This window comes from Ranitomeya variabilis, chromosome 2 (genome assembly GCF_051348905.1).
Source record: "Ranitomeya variabilis isolate aRanVar5 chromosome 2, aRanVar5.hap1, whole genome shotgun sequence".
Taxonomy (NCBI): Eukaryota; Metazoa; Chordata; class Amphibia; order Anura; family Dendrobatidae; genus Ranitomeya; species Ranitomeya variabilis.
In genome coordinates this window covers 832,339,105-832,361,503 of record NC_135233.1, presented here as the reverse complement: position 1 = coordinate 832,361,503, position 22,399 = coordinate 832,339,105, and the positions used below count along the sequence as shown (strand labels likewise).

The 22,399-nt window shown below is 40.4% G+C and overlaps 1 protein-coding gene across 2 annotated transcripts in view; it reads right to left on the bottom strand.

The window, feature by feature from the left end:
• The window catches only part of CSMD1 (CUB and Sushi multiple domains 1), a 2,858,343-nt gene that overhangs the window by 74,100 nt on the left and 2,761,844 nt on the right, over positions 1 to 22,399 (bottom strand). For both annotated transcript variants that reach the window (XM_077290057.1, XM_077290056.1), the window contains exons 58-61: positions 11,377 to 11,553; positions 10,720 to 10,899; positions 8,565 to 8,738; positions 3,566 to 3,739 (exon numbers count right to left, since the gene is read on the bottom strand). In XM_077290057.1, coding sequence (XP_077146172.1) covers positions 3,566 to 3,739; positions 8,565 to 8,738; positions 10,720 to 10,899; positions 11,377 to 11,553 — 705 coding nt within the window. The remainder of the gene's footprint in view (positions 1 to 3,565; positions 3,740 to 8,564; positions 8,739 to 10,719; positions 10,900 to 11,376; positions 11,554 to 22,399) is intronic.

Sequence of the window (22,399 nt, the reverse complement as noted above, 5' to 3'; positions counted from 1 at the left end):
ACCAGAGAGGGTGTGCATGAGTCCTTTAGAAAGGCAGTAGAAGTGTATAGTGTGCACTGGGCACTAGAGATGAAACAGTTGGTGATACTGTCGAATAAGGAGGTCACAGTGAAGCGGGTGGCTGTCCTGAGGGATATGCACCTACAGTGTCTCTGTACCAAACAGAGGATCATTTTGAAGAATGATGAAGCCGTTCGACGTTTGGAGCGTGAAAGGAAAGCTCTTAGTCGACTGGGCTTAGTGGAAGACACAGTCCAAGTACCCAAAGTTCTGGTGGTGAAAGTCATTGGGAAACTTGGGAGAGTGATGCAGGAGATGGTGAATAAATCCGGTGTAAAGAGACTGAGGATTCCGGCTGATGACAAGGCCCAGGACGTGGGTGAAGATGGGATGGTTCCATTCCTTATTGTCGGGTCCATGGAGAGTCTTGAGAATATCCGGATGCTCCAGGGGTATCGCGTGGCGTACCTAAAAGAGATCGAGCAGCTAAGACGTGAGAGTGAGCAGATGAATAAAGAGCTGCAGAAAATGGGAAACAGATGGCTGCCAGCTTCATCTCACAGGTTAGAGAGGCAAAGAGGTTCGCTAAGGGCTGAAGGTCCTCAAGATGAAGCTAACAGAGGACATAAAGACCATGGAAGAAATGTCCAGCAGAGAGGTTACAGAAAGAGGCCTGATGAAAGAGATAAAAGAAGTGTCGTCTCAGTTAGCTCAGGGCTGAGTGACTTAGGTGGGAGACTTGGTAGAGGACGTGTTGACAATCAGTCAGTCCAGACAGGTCGTATGGGTGCAAGGGGATTGCGACGCCAGATTGACCATGATGCCCAAACCCGACTGAGAGGGCCCTCTCAACTAGTAGGGCAAGGTGACTTGGGTACCCGGTCTTGAGTCCCCAGGTATCTGACAGATGTTCAACCCCACAAGTTTGAACAGAGGGGGGGATATGTGATGCAGTGACCCCTGTAACAGGTAGGGGGCGCTGCATGGTCTCCTCAGTATGCGCACGGAGGCGTATTGAGGCCGTGAGAATCCATGGCAGTTGTATGCATGGATGTGATAGTGAGACAGTGTCCGGCATTGTGGTTAATGGGAGGTATGTGTCACAGGGAAGGCTGCTCCCTGAGATGCAACCCAGAGTATCTTGTCTTTAGAGCATGTAAGCACTGAAGATGTCATTTAGTGCACCTGGGTCCGGGTTGCGGGTAGCTATGAGAGATGGGAGGGTCTGGCTACCTACATGCCTCACCACTGGGTGAGGGCACTCTCTGCTTCCCTGTTTCCGATTTGGCAGTGTGGGTATTTTCAGGACCTGCAGTGATGTCATGATCACATGACCAGCCCATGGGATCCATACTTCACCTATGGGGTGTGGTTACAAGGTACATAATGTGACCAGGGTGTGGGTCACATGTTCCCTGTGTATGTTCCTGTGTTGGAAGACCTGGGAGGAGGCTTCCTGAAAGCACATGCTGGTGTTGGGAGGTCCTGGGAGTAGGACCGGATCCCTGAGCAGCGTGGGAGGTCCTGGGAGTAGGACCGGATCCCTGAGCAGCGCACAGTGAAACTTGGGGAAGCTACCGTCCTCCTGTGGTTCTGGACTGACTAAGATATGCCGCAAAGGCAAGTTGGTGATTCCCGTGAGGCAGCTTTCCCAGTCGACTGACAAGTCAGCAGGTGGAGCAGGAGCTCCCGTAAGGTACCTCCATAAACTGTTGGTGCTGGTATCATGAACTGTGTGGTAACCCATGGCAACTGGTCAGTGAGGTCCAGCGTGTTTAGTTACCACAGTCTAAGGATCTGAAACTTGATGTGATGTGCTGGTTCAGTGTGTGTAAATGGACTGCTCATGATATGGTTTATGAGGCTTAATAAACCGTATGGACTGCTTTGTCTGAAGAAACCGTACCCGTGTGTGTCATATCGCTGCCAAGCAAGTGTCCCCCAATACACTCAGTAAGAGCAATCTTACAATAGAAATACAAGCAGCTGCACGCTCCGGTCCCGAGTGCCAGCGGCAGTGCCGGGTATTGAGGCGAGAGACTAGCGTGAGTTTCTCGCATTGCACTCGCAAGTGTGACCCCGGCCTAAAGGTAAGACTATATAGGTGTTAATACCATGATTAAATTGATACTTTCTTTATAAAATGCTCAGTGCTATTCAAAAGACATCTGGTGTTGAAGTTAGAAGCAAATTACTGGCAAGTGCATTGGGTGGTGTCAAAGCATTTTCAGGTCCTTGGACCCTCACTCTTTATTCTATGTTGGGTGCCAGCCTATGCCTTTACAGATAGGTCCCATCTCTGTCATTTGCCCCCTCTCATTGAGATCTTGCAAAAGCTACGTCAGTGCATCTGCAGAAAGCTCTGCACTAACCTGTCAATCAAGCGCAGGAGGTATCATCCACAATGGAATAAGGAGTGAGGACTAGAGAGCTGGAAGTGATTTGACATGCTGTAATGCACTTGCAGCTAATTTGCATAAAATTTAAGCATGGATTCCTCTACAACTATGGGAAACAACGCTTACACAAGCATGCCATTAGTTTTAAGTAAAATTCCTATTTAAAGGCATCCTTTCAGACCAGGCTTTTCTATCTAGTAATACACAAAATTCTGTTGTCAAATTTTATTAATTTATTAAGGGTCACAGACCTTTTAAATTCTGTTACATCTTTAAATAACTTTGTTCCTGTACAGCAAATCGACAGAAGCGATAGGCTGATTTATGCTTTAATATACATTTGTCAAAATGCCGAGTTAAGTCAAATAAAAAAAGTAGAAATTTTTGCTCAAAACAGATGAGCACCAAAATCATTGACATTTTTAACTTTAGAATTATTCTGTCAGTCACAGAATGTCATCTTAATAAATAAACAGATTATAATGTTAGATAGTTTTCTGATTTTATATTTGTCAGTATTTGTTCACCAGTAGATTACTTTTCCTAACAGTTATGCAGTTTTGAAATTTCCCAAGAGATTGTCTAAAATTTTTAAGGTGCAGGGTATATTATTAAACAATATAAAAACTATTTGAATCAAGATTTTCATTACATTGATTTAATCTCTGCAGATAAACAATGTTTGTATTTACGTGGGATGTGAAAATGATAAAAACATACAGTTCTTGTATTGTTTTAAAGGGAATCTGTCAGCAGGTTTTTGGTACTTTATCTTAAAGCATGATATAGGCAAAGAGACCCACTGAATTCAACAATGTATCACTTAATTTACTGGGTGCCGCAGTTGTGAAACTATCAAAGTTTTTAGATATAGCAATGCAGCAGAGCTGAGAAACTAACCTCACCCTGCTCTGTATGTACATAGTCTATTGACAGTGAGAAACTTATCATAAGAGGGGGCAGAGTAGGACTAGCAGTCTTATGCGTGTTAGACCTGGCAATGATAATCTCTTAGTGATAAAACCTTCACGAAAAGTAAAAAATAGCACATAGCTTGGTAAGTGACATATCCATGAATTCTGTGCTTGAACCCCTACTTAATGCTGTCCTCAGATTACATAGCAAAAACCTAATGACAGATTGCCTTTAGTAGAGGCTTTATGTACCAATGCAAGTTGGTTGAATGCCACTCCATGTTCCATCATTCTGGCAAATTCGTCTAGAGGACCCAACTAAATGAAATGGTGGTCGACATTGGTATGCAACCTCTGATTTATATGTAAAACTTCTACCAATAAGCCTCCCCTCTGCTGGAGCTCCTGGATCTCCACAAAACACAGCTGAAATGAAGAAAATAATAGTAGAAACGTATTAGGCAATAATATTATAATAATAGTAGGTTAGAGCAATAATACTAAAGCACAAAAGTATTACATAAATCTGGTCTTCATGTTAAAACATACAGGATATTGTCAGTAATATCTAAATAATATCTAAATATTTTTTGGACATTGTTCTCTTACAATTAGTAAAACCTTCACCTTTCATTTTTAACTTTTTAACCTCATTAAAGGGCCACTGTCACCCCCTCCAGCCGTTGTAAACTAAAAGAGCCACCTTGTGCAGCAGTAATGCTGCAGTCTAACAGGGTGGCTCTTTTAGTTTTTGATTCCGTTATTCCCTCAATAAAGCGTTTTAAAATTTGCCCTAACTACCTGTCTGCAGACCTGGAGGCGGTCCGAAGCCTCCTCTGTGAATCTCCCAACGGCCGTCACTCTTCTCTTCTGGGGATGTGGTCGCCGCCCCCTGAGCGCTGTTTCTTCTTAAATCCGGCGCCTGCGCTGTGCATAATGAATAACACAGTGCGGGGCGGGGATTCAGCAACAGGGTGGCCGCACTGCCCGCACAGGCGCAGTCAGGCACCCTGCATCTGACCTATGACGGACAATGAAGACTGCACCTGTCACAGGCAGGCACGCACAGCACAGGCGCCGGATTTAAGAAGAAATAGCGCTCAGGGGGCGGCGACCACATCCCCAGAATAGAAGAGTGACGGCCGTTGGGAGATTCACAGAGGAGGCTTCGGACCGCCTCCAGGTCTGCAGACAGGTAGTTAGGGCAAATTTTAAAATGCTTTATTGAGGGAATAACGGAATCAAAAACTAAAAGAGCCACCTTGTTAGACTGCAGCATTACTGCTGCACAAGGTGGCTCTTTTAGTTTATAACGGCTGGAGGGGGTGACAGTGGCCCTTTAAGAATCAGATGAGGTGGAGAGCACACAAACATATATAAATATATGTACACTGCTCAAAAAACAAAAGGAAGACTAAAATACCACATTCTAGGTATCACTGAATGAAATATTCCAGTTGCAAATCTGATGGAGGTCATTTTGCAGATCTCTGGCACTGCTTATCCTGCTTCTCCTTGCACAAAGGAGGAGGTAATGGTCCTGCTGTTGGGCTGTTGCCCTCCTACAACCCTCTCCACATCTCTTGCTGTACTGGCCTGTCTCCTGGTATCTGCACCATGTTCTAGACACTGTGCTGATAGACACAGCTATCCTTTTTACTACAGATCACAGTGATGTGCCAACCTAGATGACCTGTACTACCTGAGCAACTTCTGTGGGTTGTAGTCACTGCCTCATGCTACTGTACAGTACGTCTAGGGGCGAGAGCAATGACAAAATGCAAAAGTGAACAAAACAACAGCCAAAAAGGATGAGAACAGAGAATTGTTCTGTGGTCACTCATTTATAGGAGTTGTCTTGCTAATTGCCTATCATTTCTACCTGATGTCTGTTCCATTCCAAGAGTAGGAGAAATTAATTTACAATCTGTGTTGCTTCATAACTGGTTAAGTTGATTTCACCCTAGTGTGATTGACTTGAAGTGTACCAAACTATATATATACAGTTATATGAAACAGTTTGGGCACCCCTATTAATCTTAAGCTTAATGTTTTATAAAAATTGTTGTTTTTGCAACAGCTATTTCAGTTTCATATATCTAATAACTGTTGGACACAGTAATGTTTCTGCCTTGAAATGAGGTTTATTGTACAGAAAATGTGCAATCTGCATTCAAACAAAATATGACAGGTGCATAAGTATGGGCACTCTTATCATTTTCTTGTTTTAAATACTCCTACCTACTTTTTACTGACTTACTAAAGCACTTTTTTTTGGTTTTGTAACCTCATTGAGCTTTGAACTTCATAGCCAGGTGCATGCAATCATGAGAAAAGCTACTTAAAGTGGCCACTTGCAAGTTGTTCTCCTGTTTGAATCTCCTCTGAAGAGTGGCATCATGGGCTCCTCAAAACAACTGTCAAATGATCTGAAAACAAAGATTATTCAACATAGTTGTTCAGGGGAAGGATACAAAAAGCTGTCTCAGAGATTTAACCTGTCAATTTCCACTGTGAGGAACATAGTAAGGAAATGGAAGAACACAGGTACAGTTCTTGATAAGGCCAGAAGTGGCAGGCCAAGAAAAACATCAGAAAGGCAGAGAAGAATGGTGAGATCAGTCAAGGACAATCCTCACACCACCAGAGAGCTGCAGCATCAACTTGTTGCAGATGGTGTCACTGTGCATCGTTCAACTATACAAAGCACTTTGCACAAGGAGAAGCTGTATGGGAGAGTGATGCAAAAGAAGCCGTTTCTGCAAGCACGCCACAAACAGAGTCGGCTGAGGTATGCAAAAGCACATTTGGAGAAGCCAATTTCTTTTTGGAAGAAGGTCCTGTGGACTGATGAAACCAAGATTGAGTTGTTTGGTCATACAAAAAGGCGTTATGCATGGCGGCCAAAAAACACAGCATTCCAAGAAAAACACTTGCTACCCACAGTAAAATTTGGTGGAGGTTCCAACATGCTTTGGGGCTGTGTGGCCAATGCCGGCACCGGGAATCTTGTTAAAGTTGAGGGACGCATGGATTCCTCTCAGTATCAGCAGATTCTTGACAATAATGTTCATGAATCAGTGACAAAGTTGAAGTTACGCAGGGGATGGATCTTTCAGCAAGACAATGATCCAAAAGACCGCTCCAAATCTACTCAGGCATTCATGCAGAGGAACAATTACACTGTTCTGGAATGGCCATCCCAGTTCCCAGACCTGAATATCATTGATCATCTGTGGGATAATTTGAAGAGGGCTGTCCATGCTCGGCGACCATCAAACTTAACTGAACTGGAATTGTTTTGTAAAGAGGAATGGTCAAAAATACTTTCATCCAGGATCCAGGAACTCATTAAAAGCTACAGGAAGCGACTAGAGGCTGTTATTTTTGCAAAAGGAGGATCTACTAAATATTAATGTCACTTTTCTGGTCTGGTGCCCATACTTATGCACCTGTCAAATTTTGTTTGAATGCAGATTGCACATTTTCTGTTACTACAATAAACCTCATTTCAAGGCAGAAACATTATTGTGTCCAACAGTTATTAGATATATGAAACTGAAATAGCTGTTGCCAAAAAACAATTTTTATAAAACATTAAGCTTAAGATTAATAGGGGTGCCCAAACTTTTTCATATAACTGTATGTTCCATGCATTGGAAGTGGATGTGTATATACTATATATTCACTGGTAAGCACACATAATCTGCCTAATAGTGAAAGAGCTGTGGTTTCATCCATCAATCGTCAGTCAATTGCACAATTGTTGTGATGATTGAAGGCAGCAGAATACTGGCTTGTGACAAAATGGTGGCATCTAGGGATAACAGCATGATCCCCTGGCTGGTTCTTGACAAATTGGTGGCAAGCAATGGGATATGTTCAAGATCCCCTTACTGTTCCCTAGCAACATGGCTGCAGTGTGTCACAGTTGTGGTTTGTGGAACCACTGTGCCATGGACCACGTAGAGTATGGAGGAGCGTGACTAAGCAATTACTTGACTGTTCACTAGAGCCTCTGATAGTAAGGTTAGACTTGGCTCCTGATGAACTCCCAATGCCACTCCATGGCAGACCAACATTTGTGCAGCAGCTGGACCCAGAAGGACAGACTGGATGGAGCAACAGGCAGAGCTTGCATCAGAGTGCATGCAGCAGTTTGTGTCAGAGTGCAGCAGACAGGATCTGCATCAGAGTGTGGCAAGTGGGATTTGCACTAGAGTGCAGCAGGCGGGATTTGCATCTGAATGCAGCAGGCAGGATTTGCAACTGAGTGTAGCAGGCAGGATTTGCATCCGAGTGCAGTAGGCAGGATTTGCACTTAGAGTGCTGCAGGCAGGATTTGCACTAGAGTGCAGCAGGCAGGATTTGCAGTAGGCAGGATTTGCAACCGAGTGCAGTAGGCAGGATTTGCACTTAGGGCGCTGCAGGCATGATTTGCACTAGCGTGCAGCAGACAGGACTTGCAATGGTATGCGACCTTGCACAACATAGACTGTGAACAGGAAGGTTGCTCAGGCACCTCCCCAGTGGGGAGGAAGCAATATATACACAATGTCCGTCAGCCATAAGGAGTGCACGTGCTAGCCCTTTAAGAGGGTGGGAGTGCCTGTGCTCGTGCCCTAAGGACATGGCCTGAGGATCGGCTGGAAGCATACAGAGCATGGGGAAGGGAAGAAGCGTCCGCAGCATGGGTAAGTGAAGAGACACGCCGAAGACCCTGCCTGTCAGGGCAGGGATCCGGCATGGTGCTAAAACAGTGGAGGGATTTCTATGGGATCACCTGGCTGTTCCCTGACTATTAATATGAAAGACGACACATACTGTTATGCTTATCTGTGCATGCTTGTCTATAATTGCATCAAAACTGCACTTTATGGCCTTACCATTAGTGCTCCATTAATTCTTTTGAGCAGGATGTATAGTTTCATTTGCAATTGAAATGTTGTCTATATTTTATGCTCTATTCTCAAGAAAGTGTAATAAATATAGTAAAACCAATGGTTTTATAGGGTAAAGCTTTTAAAATATAGCAGTAAACTGAAAAATTAAGTACAATTAGTGCCTGTGATAATCATCAGTAATGTCTGTTAAACTGACCGACCAACCTGTCCAACCTTTCTACATATCTACATTATTCTTACTGTATGACTAAATGTTTTCATTAATTGCTTAGTCATGTTTCTTATTGAACCATAAATTGAAATACTAATAAGAAAGCATATTTTAATTGAAAAAGTTATTGACTTACGCAAACACTGAGGGATTTCTCCTCTCCAACTTCCCCTTCCTTCACACGAAAGAACAGTAGGACTAGATAGTTGGTAACCCTCCACACATGTGTAACTCACACTGGAGCCCCAGCTGAAGTCAGATCCCTCCAGCTTGCCATATGGTACATGTGGTGGCTGCCCACAATGTATTGCTGGTTTTGAAGACAAGAAAAGCAACTGTGTTTGTTCTAGTTGTCAAAAAACATCACCAATGCCAATTATCAATTTACAATCTATAAAAGCAGTTCATGAAATATCTCCCTAGAAACCTACGTATTTTCCCAGTTGTTGGATTACATGGAAAATGGACGGCTTTCAATGCACAGCTTATAGAGTTGAGTAAAAAGATTTGCAGCACCAAGATCAAGAAGTCACATCTCTAGTCTGTGGCTGCCTGAGCAGGGCTCTACAGTCCTCCTCTCATTTTCCAGCAGCCCCTCTTTTGATGATGCATACTTGACATCCGCTATGCCTAGTAATCAGAAGTGATGCCAGTGATACTGGCTCATAGGAGTAGGTCTGTTTAGGCAGCTACAGACTATTGAATATTTTTGATCAACTCTAGCAAATAAGAACATTTTTTAATAGTATTGTCTTAACACTGTACAAAAAAGTTAACCTTTCATTAGCTTGCGATTTTCTGTTTTTGTTCTTCCGCGTTATTTTTTTCCCTTAAATCCAAGAGCCATAACTTTTTCATTTTCCATCCCCATAGCTGTATGAGGGCTTGTTTTTTCTGTGATAAGTTGTACTTTGAATGACACCATTCATTTTATAATGTGATGCACTGGAAAGTGGGAAAATAATTCCAAGTGCCGTGAAGTTGTAAAAAAGTGCTATTCCACAATTGATTTTTTGGCTTTTAATTTACCAAGTTCACTATATGGTAAAACTGACTTGCTAATATAATTCTACAGGGCTGTACGAGTACGCAGATACAAAGCATACTGTATATATACCGTATATATATATATTTTTACTTAAGTAGTGAAAATAAATTCGGAAGTTTGTAAAACAAAAAAACTCCTTTCTGTCTCCATTTTCCAAGATCTACAATTTTTTCATTTTTCTGAATCTCAGGCTGTGTGAGGGCTTAACTGTTCCACCTTGAGCTAAAGTTTTTATTGATACCATTTTAAGACAGGTATGATGTTTTGATTGCCTCTTATTGCCATGTTTCTGCTTCCAAAAATAGGAATTCTAGCATTTTTACATTTTTTTCTCTTTACACTATTTACCGATAGGATTAATCTATTTTTTAATGTTGATAGATCACACTTTTGCAAAAGCAGTGATACCAAATATGTGTGTTTTTTAAATTGCTATATTTTTAATGGGGCAAAGGGGGGCTGATGTGCTTTTTTATTTTTTTTCATATTTTTTAAAACTTTTTCTCACTTTTTACTGTGTGTAATAGTCCTCTTCGGAGACATGAAGACGAAATCGTCTTATCGCTTGTGCTATGCATAATTGTGAATAAGCATAACCACTACTATGTATAGCAAAAATCATTATCTTCAATGAACGCCAGCCATGAGCATTCACAAGAGGATCATAATGCCAGGCACGGGTGTTCATCAGCAGAGCGCGGGCTGTCATGACAACTATTAGCACCCCATTCTCGCATGACAGGGTCACCGATGGGCAGGATGAATAACGCACTTCTGGCCGACACATGTTCAATCCCGCTGTCAGTGATTGCGGGGAAAGCAAGGGGCTTTGTGTGCATGCCCACATCAAAGGCAGAGACACGACCTTTAAATACACGTCAAAGGTTTGGAAGGGGTTAAAATACATTGTTATTTTAGTAAAGATAAATAATATGCTTGTATATAGAAATATTTAGCATATTCACGTTTTAATGGTTTAATTTTTCTTAGATAGAAAAAAATAAAAAATGACTGTCATGCTATTGTGTTTATCATCAATTATTGCCTGATAGCCTGTGGATTATAGTAGCCTCTGACGTTTTGAAAATATTAATCAATATTATAAATATAAATTATCATCTACCATAACAGATCTAAAACTATATGTTATAATATTAATTTATAATCATTGCCTTTAAGATAAGAACATAATAGAAAACATGTTCATATATTAGAAAGAAAACTGCTCCTATGATTTACAGACCTTTGCATGTATGTTTTGTCTGGTTCCAGGTGCCGTCTTTTCCACACTTCATTGGACCCGCAGAGGGTGGATCTCTCAAATATCCCGGGCTGCAGTGGTAGGTGACTGTTTTGTTAAATGTGAAATCTTTTCCTAGTTGAACACCATTAGCAATGGGACCTGGATCTTCACATGTAATCACTAATATGAAGACAGAAAATGGTAATCTAATTACATGTTTTAGCAACTGGTACATGTGCAGTACAACTAATGATTTGCTGGTTCTTATTGCTATTGTACGCATTCTATTTTATTAGGAAATGCAATAAACATTCAGTTTAGCATTGTAAATCAGTAAGCCCTGTTTGGAGATTTACTTGCAGATTCTACAGAGCAAAACTGCATCAACTTGATGTTCAATATTCTGTCAGTGGAAGAGGTTTAATAAAAAAGAATAGATTCAAACTTAAAAAAATTATGATTGATAGATAGAAGTATAGATAATATAGATAGATAGATAGAGACAGTTTCTATCTTTTTTAAAGGTTGAAATAAGTTTTAAGGAACGAATCTGACTAAAGAAAGAGAGAGGTAAAATCAATAGTCATTCCATGCAGAAATAGAAAAAACACATCTGACACTTTTCTAATCTGTTGTGACAGTCATTTGGTTATTGACCTGAGCAATCTGGAGCACTTCCAGTCCAGGTTCCATTGGCAGTACAATGTCGAGTAGTTAACCCTGATGTTTTGTAACCTTCCCAGCAGGCATAGATGACAGAACTGGAGAAAAGTATCCCATCACTGAAAATTATCATGCCATTGGCTGGAGTTCCAGGATTTCCACAGGATACCGCTGTCAGAAAGATGGAGCTAAAATCAACATAGTTGCACAGAAGTGACAAGTGGGATTAAACCAAGTACAATGATTTTAAATAGCAGAGATAAGTTGGAAGGCTTACATTTGTCATACCAGCCATTGCAGTAGTACAAAATGCAATCCTTATTGCAATACTAATGATGTACTTATGGAATTTTATATTGATCATATTAGCTACATGTCAGTAGTATGTCAGTGTTACTGATGTCCTAGTCAGCCCAAAGTCCAATGTCTTAAAGCGCCACTTCAATTTTTTTTTATTTTAAATCAGCAATGTAAGTTCCTTGGCCATAGCATTATACTCACTGCCTATTGTCTTCAGTTGTTAGTGCCTCTCCGGTTCTGAACTGCCATCTTGGGACTGCAACTTTTGAATGACCAGAAGTCAGAGGTAACAGCCACAAGCTTTCAATTTTAATCTATTAGAGCCTTATTCTGGCCCTCATAGACTTATATTGAGTTGTGACTTCCAGCTAGCCAAGCAAATTTTGGAGCAATCCTGTGAGCCACAAACTGCAGTAGACAACCAGAGTTGCACCTTTTAAGATATGAAGATGGCAGCTGGCAACTACAATACTAGTTGCAGGGAACTTAGATTAGTAGCACCACTCCAACAGTAAAATGAAAAAAACCCTGGAGTAGTGCTTCAGTATAAACTTTCATTAGTGATTAGCTGTTAATATTCTTGATGTGGTAGATGGGTACAATAATGCTGTAAAACAAAATGCACATATGTATAACGCCACCATTTCATTAAGATTAGTGAATCCAATGTGAGAAACAAAATAGCGATGAACAAACAAATAGCCATTGAATTGTTCAATCTATATATGTGCAATTACTTTTTTAAAAAGCATATTTTTATTATTTAAAGTATAATTGTGTAAATAAAAAACATAGTATAATATAGTATAGTATGGCATAGTATATTCAACATTATTTAACCCAAGGCTGGCTTCATTTAGTGATTTACCCTGCGTTTAGTGGCACTCTCGGGGTTTATATCTGAACTCCTACAAAATGTGATTAAAGATGATGCGCCAAGAGGGCCATAGACAGTGATGTTGCAGATGAATCAAAGTGTGCTCTTTCATACATCATTTTTGGCCGTATATGCCTATTGGAGGTGGGCACCAAAATGTAGTTTACTGCACTTGCTGTCAGCCTCAACAGATGAAAAATGAGAAATAGAACAACCGGTAATAAATATTGTGTGACCTTTAAGAAGATTGATAAACCTAGTGGAAACACAACTAAAGTTAATTTAAATATTTATTAACATGATAGGAATCAGACAATGACATAACAAATCTCTCAACAAAAAAAGTGGGTGGTGGACGGGAAATAATAAAGTGCTTATGTATATTACATTATCACAGTAGCAGACAGATACATAAATATTGCACAAGAAAAGGGGGTATAAGGCCAGAAATCACTGGTACACTGAAAAGTAGTGTTGAGCATTCCGATACCGCAAGTATCGGGTATCGGCCGATACTTGCGGGTATCGGAATTCCGATACCGAGATCCGATACTTTTGTGGTATTGGGTATCGGTATCGAAACAACATTAATGTGTAAAAGAAAGAATTAAAATAAAAAATATTGCTATACTCACCTCTCCGACGCAGCCTGGACCTTACCGAGGGAAGCGGCAGCGTTCTTTGCTTAAAATGCGCGCGTTTACTGCCTTCCGTGATGTCACGGCTTGTGATTGGTCGCGTGCCGCCCATGTGGCCACGACGCGACCAATCACAGCAAGCCATGACGTAATTTTCAGGTCCTGAATGCCTAATTCTAGGCATTCAGGATTTGAAAATTACGTTACGGCTTGTGATTGGTCGCGTCGCGGTCACATGGGTGACGCGACCAATCACAAGCCGTGATGTAATTTTAAAATGTGCGCGTTTCCTGCCTCCCGTGACGTCACGGTAAGGTCCAGGCTGCGTCGGAGAGGTGAGTATAGCAATATTTTTTATTTTAATTCTTTCTTTTACACATTAATATGGATCCCAGGGCCTGAAGGAGAGTTTACTCTCCTTCAGACCCTGGGAACCATCAGGGATACCGTCCGATACTTGAGTCCCATTGACTTGTATTGGTATCGGGTATCGGTATCGGATTAGATCTGATACTTTGCCGGTATCGGCCGATACTTTCCGATACCGATACTTTCAAGTATCGGACGGTATCGCCCAACACTACTGAAAAGTAAAGGTCAAATTCATAAATAGTAGTACTAAATAAACTGAGAATTACCCAGTAAAAATTGCACTTATGCCCCTGCAGTAGACAAAGTGTGTGATCTAATCCAAAGAGCATGAAATACCAAACCAAGTGGCAAAAGACAAACACACACCAGACATAACTAAATACAAAAGAAGTAAAATATTGAAGTGACTAGTGCACAATATAGAGAATGCCAGATGGTGATGAGGGCTGCTAACCTGCTCAGACTGCTGTGCCCAACGCGCGTTTGGCCGCAGCTTTCACAAGGAATCTCTTTCGCAGAATATTAACATCCGCCTCCAGCTGTTAGCTTTCCCTCAGCTGTTCAAGAAAATTACAATGAACCCCACTCCGTTTTTTTGTTTTTTTTCAGTTTTTTTTTATTTATTAACAAGTACAGTAAAATACACACCCAAGGTAACCTTAGTTTACAGCCTTCAGGTGTAAACCTAAACATGTTCCTCAAAGTTGCATATTAGGTTTCTGGGCCTCACAGCTGCCTCTCACTGAAATTGAGTAATTCCCTGTCCCCCATAATGTTACTTATGTGCTGCAAACTGCTTTAGAAAACAGTCTAAAGAAAACTCCTAATTTGAGGACCCTATTCAAGCAGCAGTTTACCTTAGTGTTAAAAACATGTATCATATTATAGTATCTTGTAATTTTGTTAGCTATCCCTCCTATTATTTATTACTTGACAATAATCTCAATTTTTTTTCCAAAGCTTAACTGACCAGAACCCACATGGAAATCATTTAATAATTTCAGAATAATAAAGTATCAAATATTTAAAAAAATTCAGTGTTGTGATTTCATTAAATATGTCAGCAGTGAAAAAAGATAATACAGAGCTTATGCATTTTTCGATAATAAAATGTTATCTAAGTACCATACGTTTTTTTTTTTCCTTTTTTGAACCAGCTAATGTGGATGCCATTGGACAATCCAAATTTCTGGACTTCTTAAATAGCATATTCAATAGCATGTTCAAATAGCCTATTCAATATTGCTATTGAGAGCTACAGGGATAAGATTTTACATTAAAACCACTGACAAGTGAAGGTAAAACAATCATTTAAGACTTAATTAAAAGGAGCAGGGGCAAAACAATCACAGTTGTAGAGTATGCAACTGTGACTTCAGCAGTATTTTCAACTGGAGGTGCTTGGATGCACCTCTAGTTGATATCTATTGCAGATCAGAGAACTACTGGCTCTCTGTGCCACTCTTACTCCACAGCTGCAGGTATCTGGCTTTTTATGTCATTACTTACTCTTTCAGCATGAAGTTGGCATGCTCTGCACTGATAAGCTAAACACCCACAGCTGTAGAGTAGGTGAGGGTCAGAGAGCCAGCCGGAAGGAGGAGGAAGAATACAGAGATGATCTGAATTGAATTGAGGACAGGTGATAGAATTTGGGAATGTTATTACTATATCAGGACCACAAGGATGGGCTTTACACCTTTATGGTGGCATTATAGGTGGGTGATACTATTGTATGGGTGCATCGTGGGGAAATTCTACTGTACTTGCGTTCAAAGGGGACATAAGCATAACTTCTGTATGCGGATACATAGTTAGACATCAATAATCTATTGGATTTTATTTGTGGGGGTACTATTATTGTAGTGGGGGGAAAATGTGGTAGGTATCTACAAGTGTTCAGTCATAGATATATGTGTATTACATTTTGAGAGGCATCATGGCTGGAAGAATCCATAGCTCACCTGGGGAGTTGTGTAATGACACAATACCTATAGGAACCTTAGAATCCATGACTGCAGCCCTGTGGCTGTGGAAACAAAATCTTCAAAACATTAATTCACTTTAATGAAAGTATCACTGTATCTGGGCTGCGTTTGAGGGAATGAAGACGTTTTGATGGTATGCAATTAAAATTTTTTCACACCAATGGATTTTGGCATTAGACTGGCATCTTTTACCTTGAAAAATGTGCCAGTGTGGTGCTGAAAGATGTTGATGTGAATAAAAACCTTAATTGCATACCTTTGAGACTTTTATATTCCTGCAAGCGAAGCCCAGGTACCATGATGTCTCCACTAAAGTAAACAACATGACTCATTTAGTGTTAATTTCAGTCTTCTTGTGATTTTTTAAAACAGGGTAAATGCAATTATTTCTTTTAATTTTGTCATGGTGATTGATGGGAAATCATTGTCTTATAATGCCAAGTGTAGTCCCAGTATAATAAAACTTAAGAAGTATTGTCTCTATGATACAGAATTTTTGCCGAACAATGGTATTGTAAAAGCAGAAATCTTTACATGTAAGAATGATGAATGTTGAACATTTATGTGCAGGATTGTTTAACTGGTCCCAGCCAGAGAAGCCCTTAGGAGCAGCAGAAGATCATCTATAATACAAGAATCATAACCCGTGATGACTTTTCACTGTGGTGCTCTCATACTTTTTTATGCGTAGTAATTATTACTACTAGATTTGATCTCATGATAAGTTCTAATCATATAATCAATCATACACTGAGACATGCCGCCAACTTCTACTTATCCTAATGTCCTTGTGGAGTGTTTACCTTTCCTAATTTGAGGCTGCTCAAACTGATTTCACCTTCATTGCTTTAGTTTTGTTTATATTGTGAATATAATTAAAAAATGCTGCAGCATGGGTCTCAGTGGTTAACACTGTAGCTTTGGAGCACTGACGTTGAAGTTGAATGAGTACAACCTAAAGAACACTGTCCCAAACATAAAGCATGGTGGGGGAAACATCATACTTTGGGTGCTTTTCTGCAAGGGTAACAGAAAGACAGCACCATATTGGAGGGAGGATGGATGGTGTCATGTAGTGTGAGATTTTGGCCAACAACATCCTTCCCTCAGTTAGAGCATTGGAGATGGGAGATGGCTGGGTCTTCAAGCATGACAATGACCTGAAACACACAGTCAAAGCAACTAAAAAGTGGCTCCGTCGGAAGCATTTCAAGGTCCTGGAGTGGCATAGCCATTCTCCAGACCTGAACCCAATAGAAAATCTTTGGAGGGAGCTGAAACTCTATGTTGCTCAATGACAGCCCCGAAACCTGTACGATGTGGAGAAGATCTGTATAGAGGAGTGGGCCAAAATCCTTGCTGCAGTGTGTGCAAACTTGGTCAAGAAGTACAGGAAATATCTGACCTCTGTAAGTGCAAATATTTCTGTACAAAACATTGTTCTGTTTTTTTATTGTATCAAATTTATTTAATGCAATAAAATGCAAATTAATTATGTAAAAATCATACAATGTGATATTCTGGATTTTGTGTCTCACAGTTGAAGAGTACCTAAGATGAAAATTGCAGACCTCTCCATTCTTTGTAGATGGGAAAACTTGCATAATTGTCAGTGTATCAAATACTTATTTTCCCCACTGTATGTATATATATCTATCTATATATATATATATATATATATATATATATATATATATATAGATAGATATATAGATATATATATATATATATAGATATACTTTATATATATATATACTGTATATATATAAATTCAGAAAAAAGAGGCAGCACTCCAGTATTTTAAAAAATACAAAAGGGACTTTAATTGCCCTGGTGGCGTGGAGACATTTTGGCTACACTGAGCCTTTCTCAAGCAATGTTGAGGGTGCACATAAAAATATTTAAAGAGATTGATTTTTAAAGCGACAGTGCAATATTAAAAAGTAGTTTCATATAAAATTCATCACATAGCTGTGCTATTCGTATTTAATAGTTATTATTATTTCATGCGTTATGTATTTAGACAAGGGGCTCACCCAGCTGCAAACTGCTGTAGGATGGCATCCTTGCCATTCTCAGCATCCTGACATGCTTACTGGGCATGGATGTATGTGTCATCATCTATTAGCCAATCAAAGGGCTCTGGGGTCAAAGTGCCCTCGCACGTTCTCAGTGCACATGCAATATCACGGCAGCCATCTTTGATGTGGTATACATTTGCCCTTAGTTTCTAATCAACTGAAAATGTTTATTTTTGGGCTAAAACAGACAATGGAATTTATATCCTTTTGCACGGAGGGGACTCCTGCATCCATAGCACTTTTATATGTGTGCTGCCCCAATTTTTTATATATATATATATATATATATTTATATTGATTTATTTATGTATTCAGTATATGTGATGCTATTAACATAACCAACATGTCCTTCTATCAACCACATTCGGATTCTTCAGATGGAACCTGAAAACTCACCTCTTCAGGAAAGCTTACAGCTCGCACTGACCCCGCTGCCTTCTCACCACTACCAGAGCTACCACCTTATCAACACCGGAGCTGCTCCAACGCCCCAACCTACTGTCTCCTTCCCCACCATCCTGTAGAATGTAAGCCCGCAAGGGCATGCTCCTCTCCCCTCTGTATCAGTCTGTAATTGTTAGTTTGCTTACTGTAAGTGATATCTGTAATTTGTATGTAACCACTTCCAATGTACAGCATATTTCTGTAAATTAAATATTAAAGTGTAAAAATAATGTCAATTGTGTTTAGGGTATATAAAAATGAATAAAGTTCTGATCTATTTCTGAAGGATTTAATTGTCTATTATGTATCTAATATGATATAAAATAAATGTCAGTGTCTCTCTCTCAAAGTTCACTAGTGATTTAGACTTTGCAATATACTTGCTCAGCAAGTCAGAAGCAGTGGCTAGCTAGGGATCTCATTAGAACCTAGCATAATATACTTTTTAATGCATCCCTAATGAATTGTATCTCTTTAAAAATAACTTGTGGATTTTCAAAGCAGCAGCTCATAAGTGGGAATCATTGTTCTTATGTCATGTGTTTTACATTTTCAACTCTCTCAGTGACAGTCTGTGCAAAATAATTGCTTCTCTTAAAGATGGAGCACTTCACAGGAAGCAAATAACTACAAGGGCCTTGCTCTATAGTTAGATATTACCTGGTGAGATTTCCTGCTCTATTTATCTGCTAATCCACCGCAGTTTCATTGAGAGATAGACAAAGATTTTAGCACAAAACACCATAGCTTTAAAATGGTCATGATTAAATATAATACTGCCCTAATTAAAGAAAAAAAAAACATTTGCAGAGAGGAAAAGCTCAAATTAATAAAAAGTTGTAACATTTCTGATTTCTCTTTGGCCTGCTATCAGTTAGAGGCTAGCTAGATTGAGGTTTGGAGTCTAAGGAAAATCTCCATAATTTTACCTTTAAACCAAGTCATATGTTATGTATGACTTGTTTGATTTCAGGTTTGGCCTTCATAATATTCACTAGTTGATAGTTGATACACTGACAAAAACTATATAGACAAGTCAGTAATGTAGCTTGCGGTCATCAATTTTAAAGCTTAAAAGCTGGCAGGATGAAACAAATCAGAAGGATACTATTAAAAAAGCACTCCCATCTCTATTTATTGATGAAATACAGTACAGACCAAAAGTTTGGACACACCTTCTCATTTAAAGATTTTTCTGTATTTTCATGACTGAAAATTGTACATTCACACTGAAGGCATCAAAACTATGAATTAACACATGTAGAATTATATACTTTACAAAAAAGTGTAAAACAACTGAAATTATGTCTTATATTCTAGGTTTTTTCAAAGTAGCCACCTTTTGCTTTGATGACTGCTTTGCACACTCTTGGCATTCTCTTGATGAGCTTCAAGAGGTTGTCACTGGGAATGGTTTTCACATCACAGGTGTGCCCTGTCAGGTTTAATAAGTGGGATTTCTTGCCTTATAAATGGGGTTGGGACCATCAGTTGTGTTGTGCAGAAGTCTGGTGGATACACAGCTGATAGTCCTACTGAATAGACAGTTAGAATTTGTATTATGGCAAGAAAAAAGCAGGTAAGTAAAGAAAAACGAGTGGCCATCATTACTTTAAGAAATGAAGGTCAGTCAGTCCAAAAAATTGGGAAAACTTTGAAAGTGTCCCCAAGTACCGAGGCAAAAACCATCAAGCGCTACAAAGAAACTGTCTCGCATGGGGACCGCCCCAGAAAAGGAAGACCAAGAGTCACCTCTGCTTCTGAGGATAAGTTTATCTGAGTCACCAGCCTCAGAAATCACAGGTTAACAGCAGCTCAGATTAGAGACCAGGTCAATGCCACACAGAGTTCTAGCAGCAGACACATCTCTACAACAACTGTTAAGAGGAGACTTGGTGCAGCAGGCCTTCATGGTAAAATAGCTGCTAGGAAACCACTGCTAAGGACAGGCAACAAGCACAAGAGACGTGTTTGGGCTAAAGAACACAAGGAATGGACATTAGACCAGTGGAAATATGTGCTTTGGTCTGATGAGTCCAAATTTGAGATCTTTGGTTTCAACCACCGTGTCTTTGTGTGACGCAGAAAAGGTGAACGGATGGACTCTACATGCCTGGTTCCCACCGTGAAGCATGGAGGAGGAGGTGTGATGGTGTGGAGGTGCTTTGCTGGTGACACTGTTAGGGATTTATTCAAAATTGAAGGCATACTGAACCAGCATGGCTACCACAGCATCTTGCAGCGACATGCTATTCCTTCCGGTTTGCGTTTAGTTGGACCATCGTTTATTTTTCAACAGGACAATGACCCCAAACACACCTCCAGGCTGTGTAAGGGCAATTTGAACAAGAAGGAGAGTGATTGGGTGCTACGCCAGATGACCTGGCCTCCACAGTCACCAGAATTGAACCCAATCGAGATGGTTTGGGGTGAGCTGGACCGCAAAGTGAAAGCAAAAGGGCCAACAAGTGCTAAGCATCTCTGGGAATGCCTTCAAGATTGTTGGAAGACAATTCCCTTTGATTACCTCTTGAAGCTCATCAAGAGAATACCAAGAGTGTGCAAAGCAGTCATCAAAGCAAAAGGTGGCAATTTTGAAGAACCTAGAATATAAGACATAATTTCAGTTGTTTCACTCTTTTTTGTTAAGTATATAATTCCACATGTGTTAATTCATAGTTTTGATGCCTTCAGTGTGAATGTACAATTTTCATAGTCATGAAAATACTGAAAAATCTTTAAATGAGAAGGTGTGTCCAAACTTTTGGTCTGTACTGTATTTGTATATGTGCATGTAGTGTAGTGTGAGTGTATTAATATACTCACCAATCGTGCCTCTCCATCGGTGTTCTTCTCTCCTTAGTGACGTCACCGCTTTGCAGAGACCCTTCGGGTCACTCTGCACTCTGGGTGACCCAGAAGTGGCTTTTATAATATAAATCTATGGAGCTTTAGAACGGGGGTCCATAGGCTAACAGTGTAATTGAGATGACTGTCACATAAAGCGTAGAGAGACAGCTAGTTGGAATTGCAGTGAAGTCACTGAGAAGCAAAGCAGAATGGCACTGAACACCGGAGACAGCAGCGATATATAAGTCTATTAATACACTCGCACTTCATTTCATGCACATATACACACATTAAATAAGAAAAAAAATATAGATGGGAGTACTTCTTTAAAGGGAATTTGTCACAAGGCTTTTGCTACCACATCTGACAGCAGCAGAATATAGGTAAAGTGACTCTAATTGCAATAACGTATCACTTAGTTTACTGGATGCAACAGTTGTTAGCCAATCAGAATTCTTATATGTAGAATGCATCAGAGCTGAAAAAGCTTCCCCCGCCCACACCAGGCTCTCTATGTACATTGTCTATTAACTGTGATCTGCTTATCACAGAAGGGGGAGTGGTCAGACAACTTAGCAGGAGCCGTCAAGTCCCAACAATGATAATGTTCTAGTGATATAACCTTCATTGCAAGTAAACAGTAGCACAGAGACTGATAGGTGACACATTGTTGAATTCAGTGCTTTAACCCCTACATCATGCTGTTCTCAGATTACATAGCAAAAGCCTGGTGACAGAATACATTTAAGGTGAAGTTACAGAACAAGAGACAATACCGGGAGTTGAACCACTAAAACTAGTGAGCAAATCTAATGTATGAAGTAGGAACTTTATTAAGCAGCAGGACTACAGTCATGGTCATGTTTGTTAGGCACCAGGATTCTCCCGCTGCACAGGATAGATCCCAAGCCTTGTCTGCAGTCTCCCATTCAGCTTTGGCCACTGCGGGTACTGCTGAGCATAGACTTCAGTGCCAGTGTCTTGCTCAGGCTTGTGCTATTCATCTGGTTACTGCTGGGTGTTTAGCCAAGCCTATGGTAACCAGCAGTAGGCAGCGACGAGCGAATGCTCTGGAGACTAAGTCAGAAATCACCCTACTGAGCATGCTCGTGATGTGGCGACGTCTCATTGGTGGTCAGTCGTCAGCTGCTCTGGTGATGTGGCAGCTCCAGATTGGCCCGCATGCAAGGTTCTGTCCGACTGGACATGAACTGAACATATGAAAGGGTCTCAGAGTCACACGCGGGCACGCTAGTGTCAACCATGTTACATACGTATATGAGTCATTGCAACAGTGTGGTCTATGTTAGCATGTTGCCAGGGTCAACAGTAAGCCTCCGGAGAGGAATTGGCTGAGTGTTTTGGCTGGCTGTGTGACCACTGTTTGCTATTTACCCCATGTGCGGGTTTCGATATCCTGTGACGTTAACAGGGATCGTGTTTGGCTCCATGCCTGCTCTGTTACTG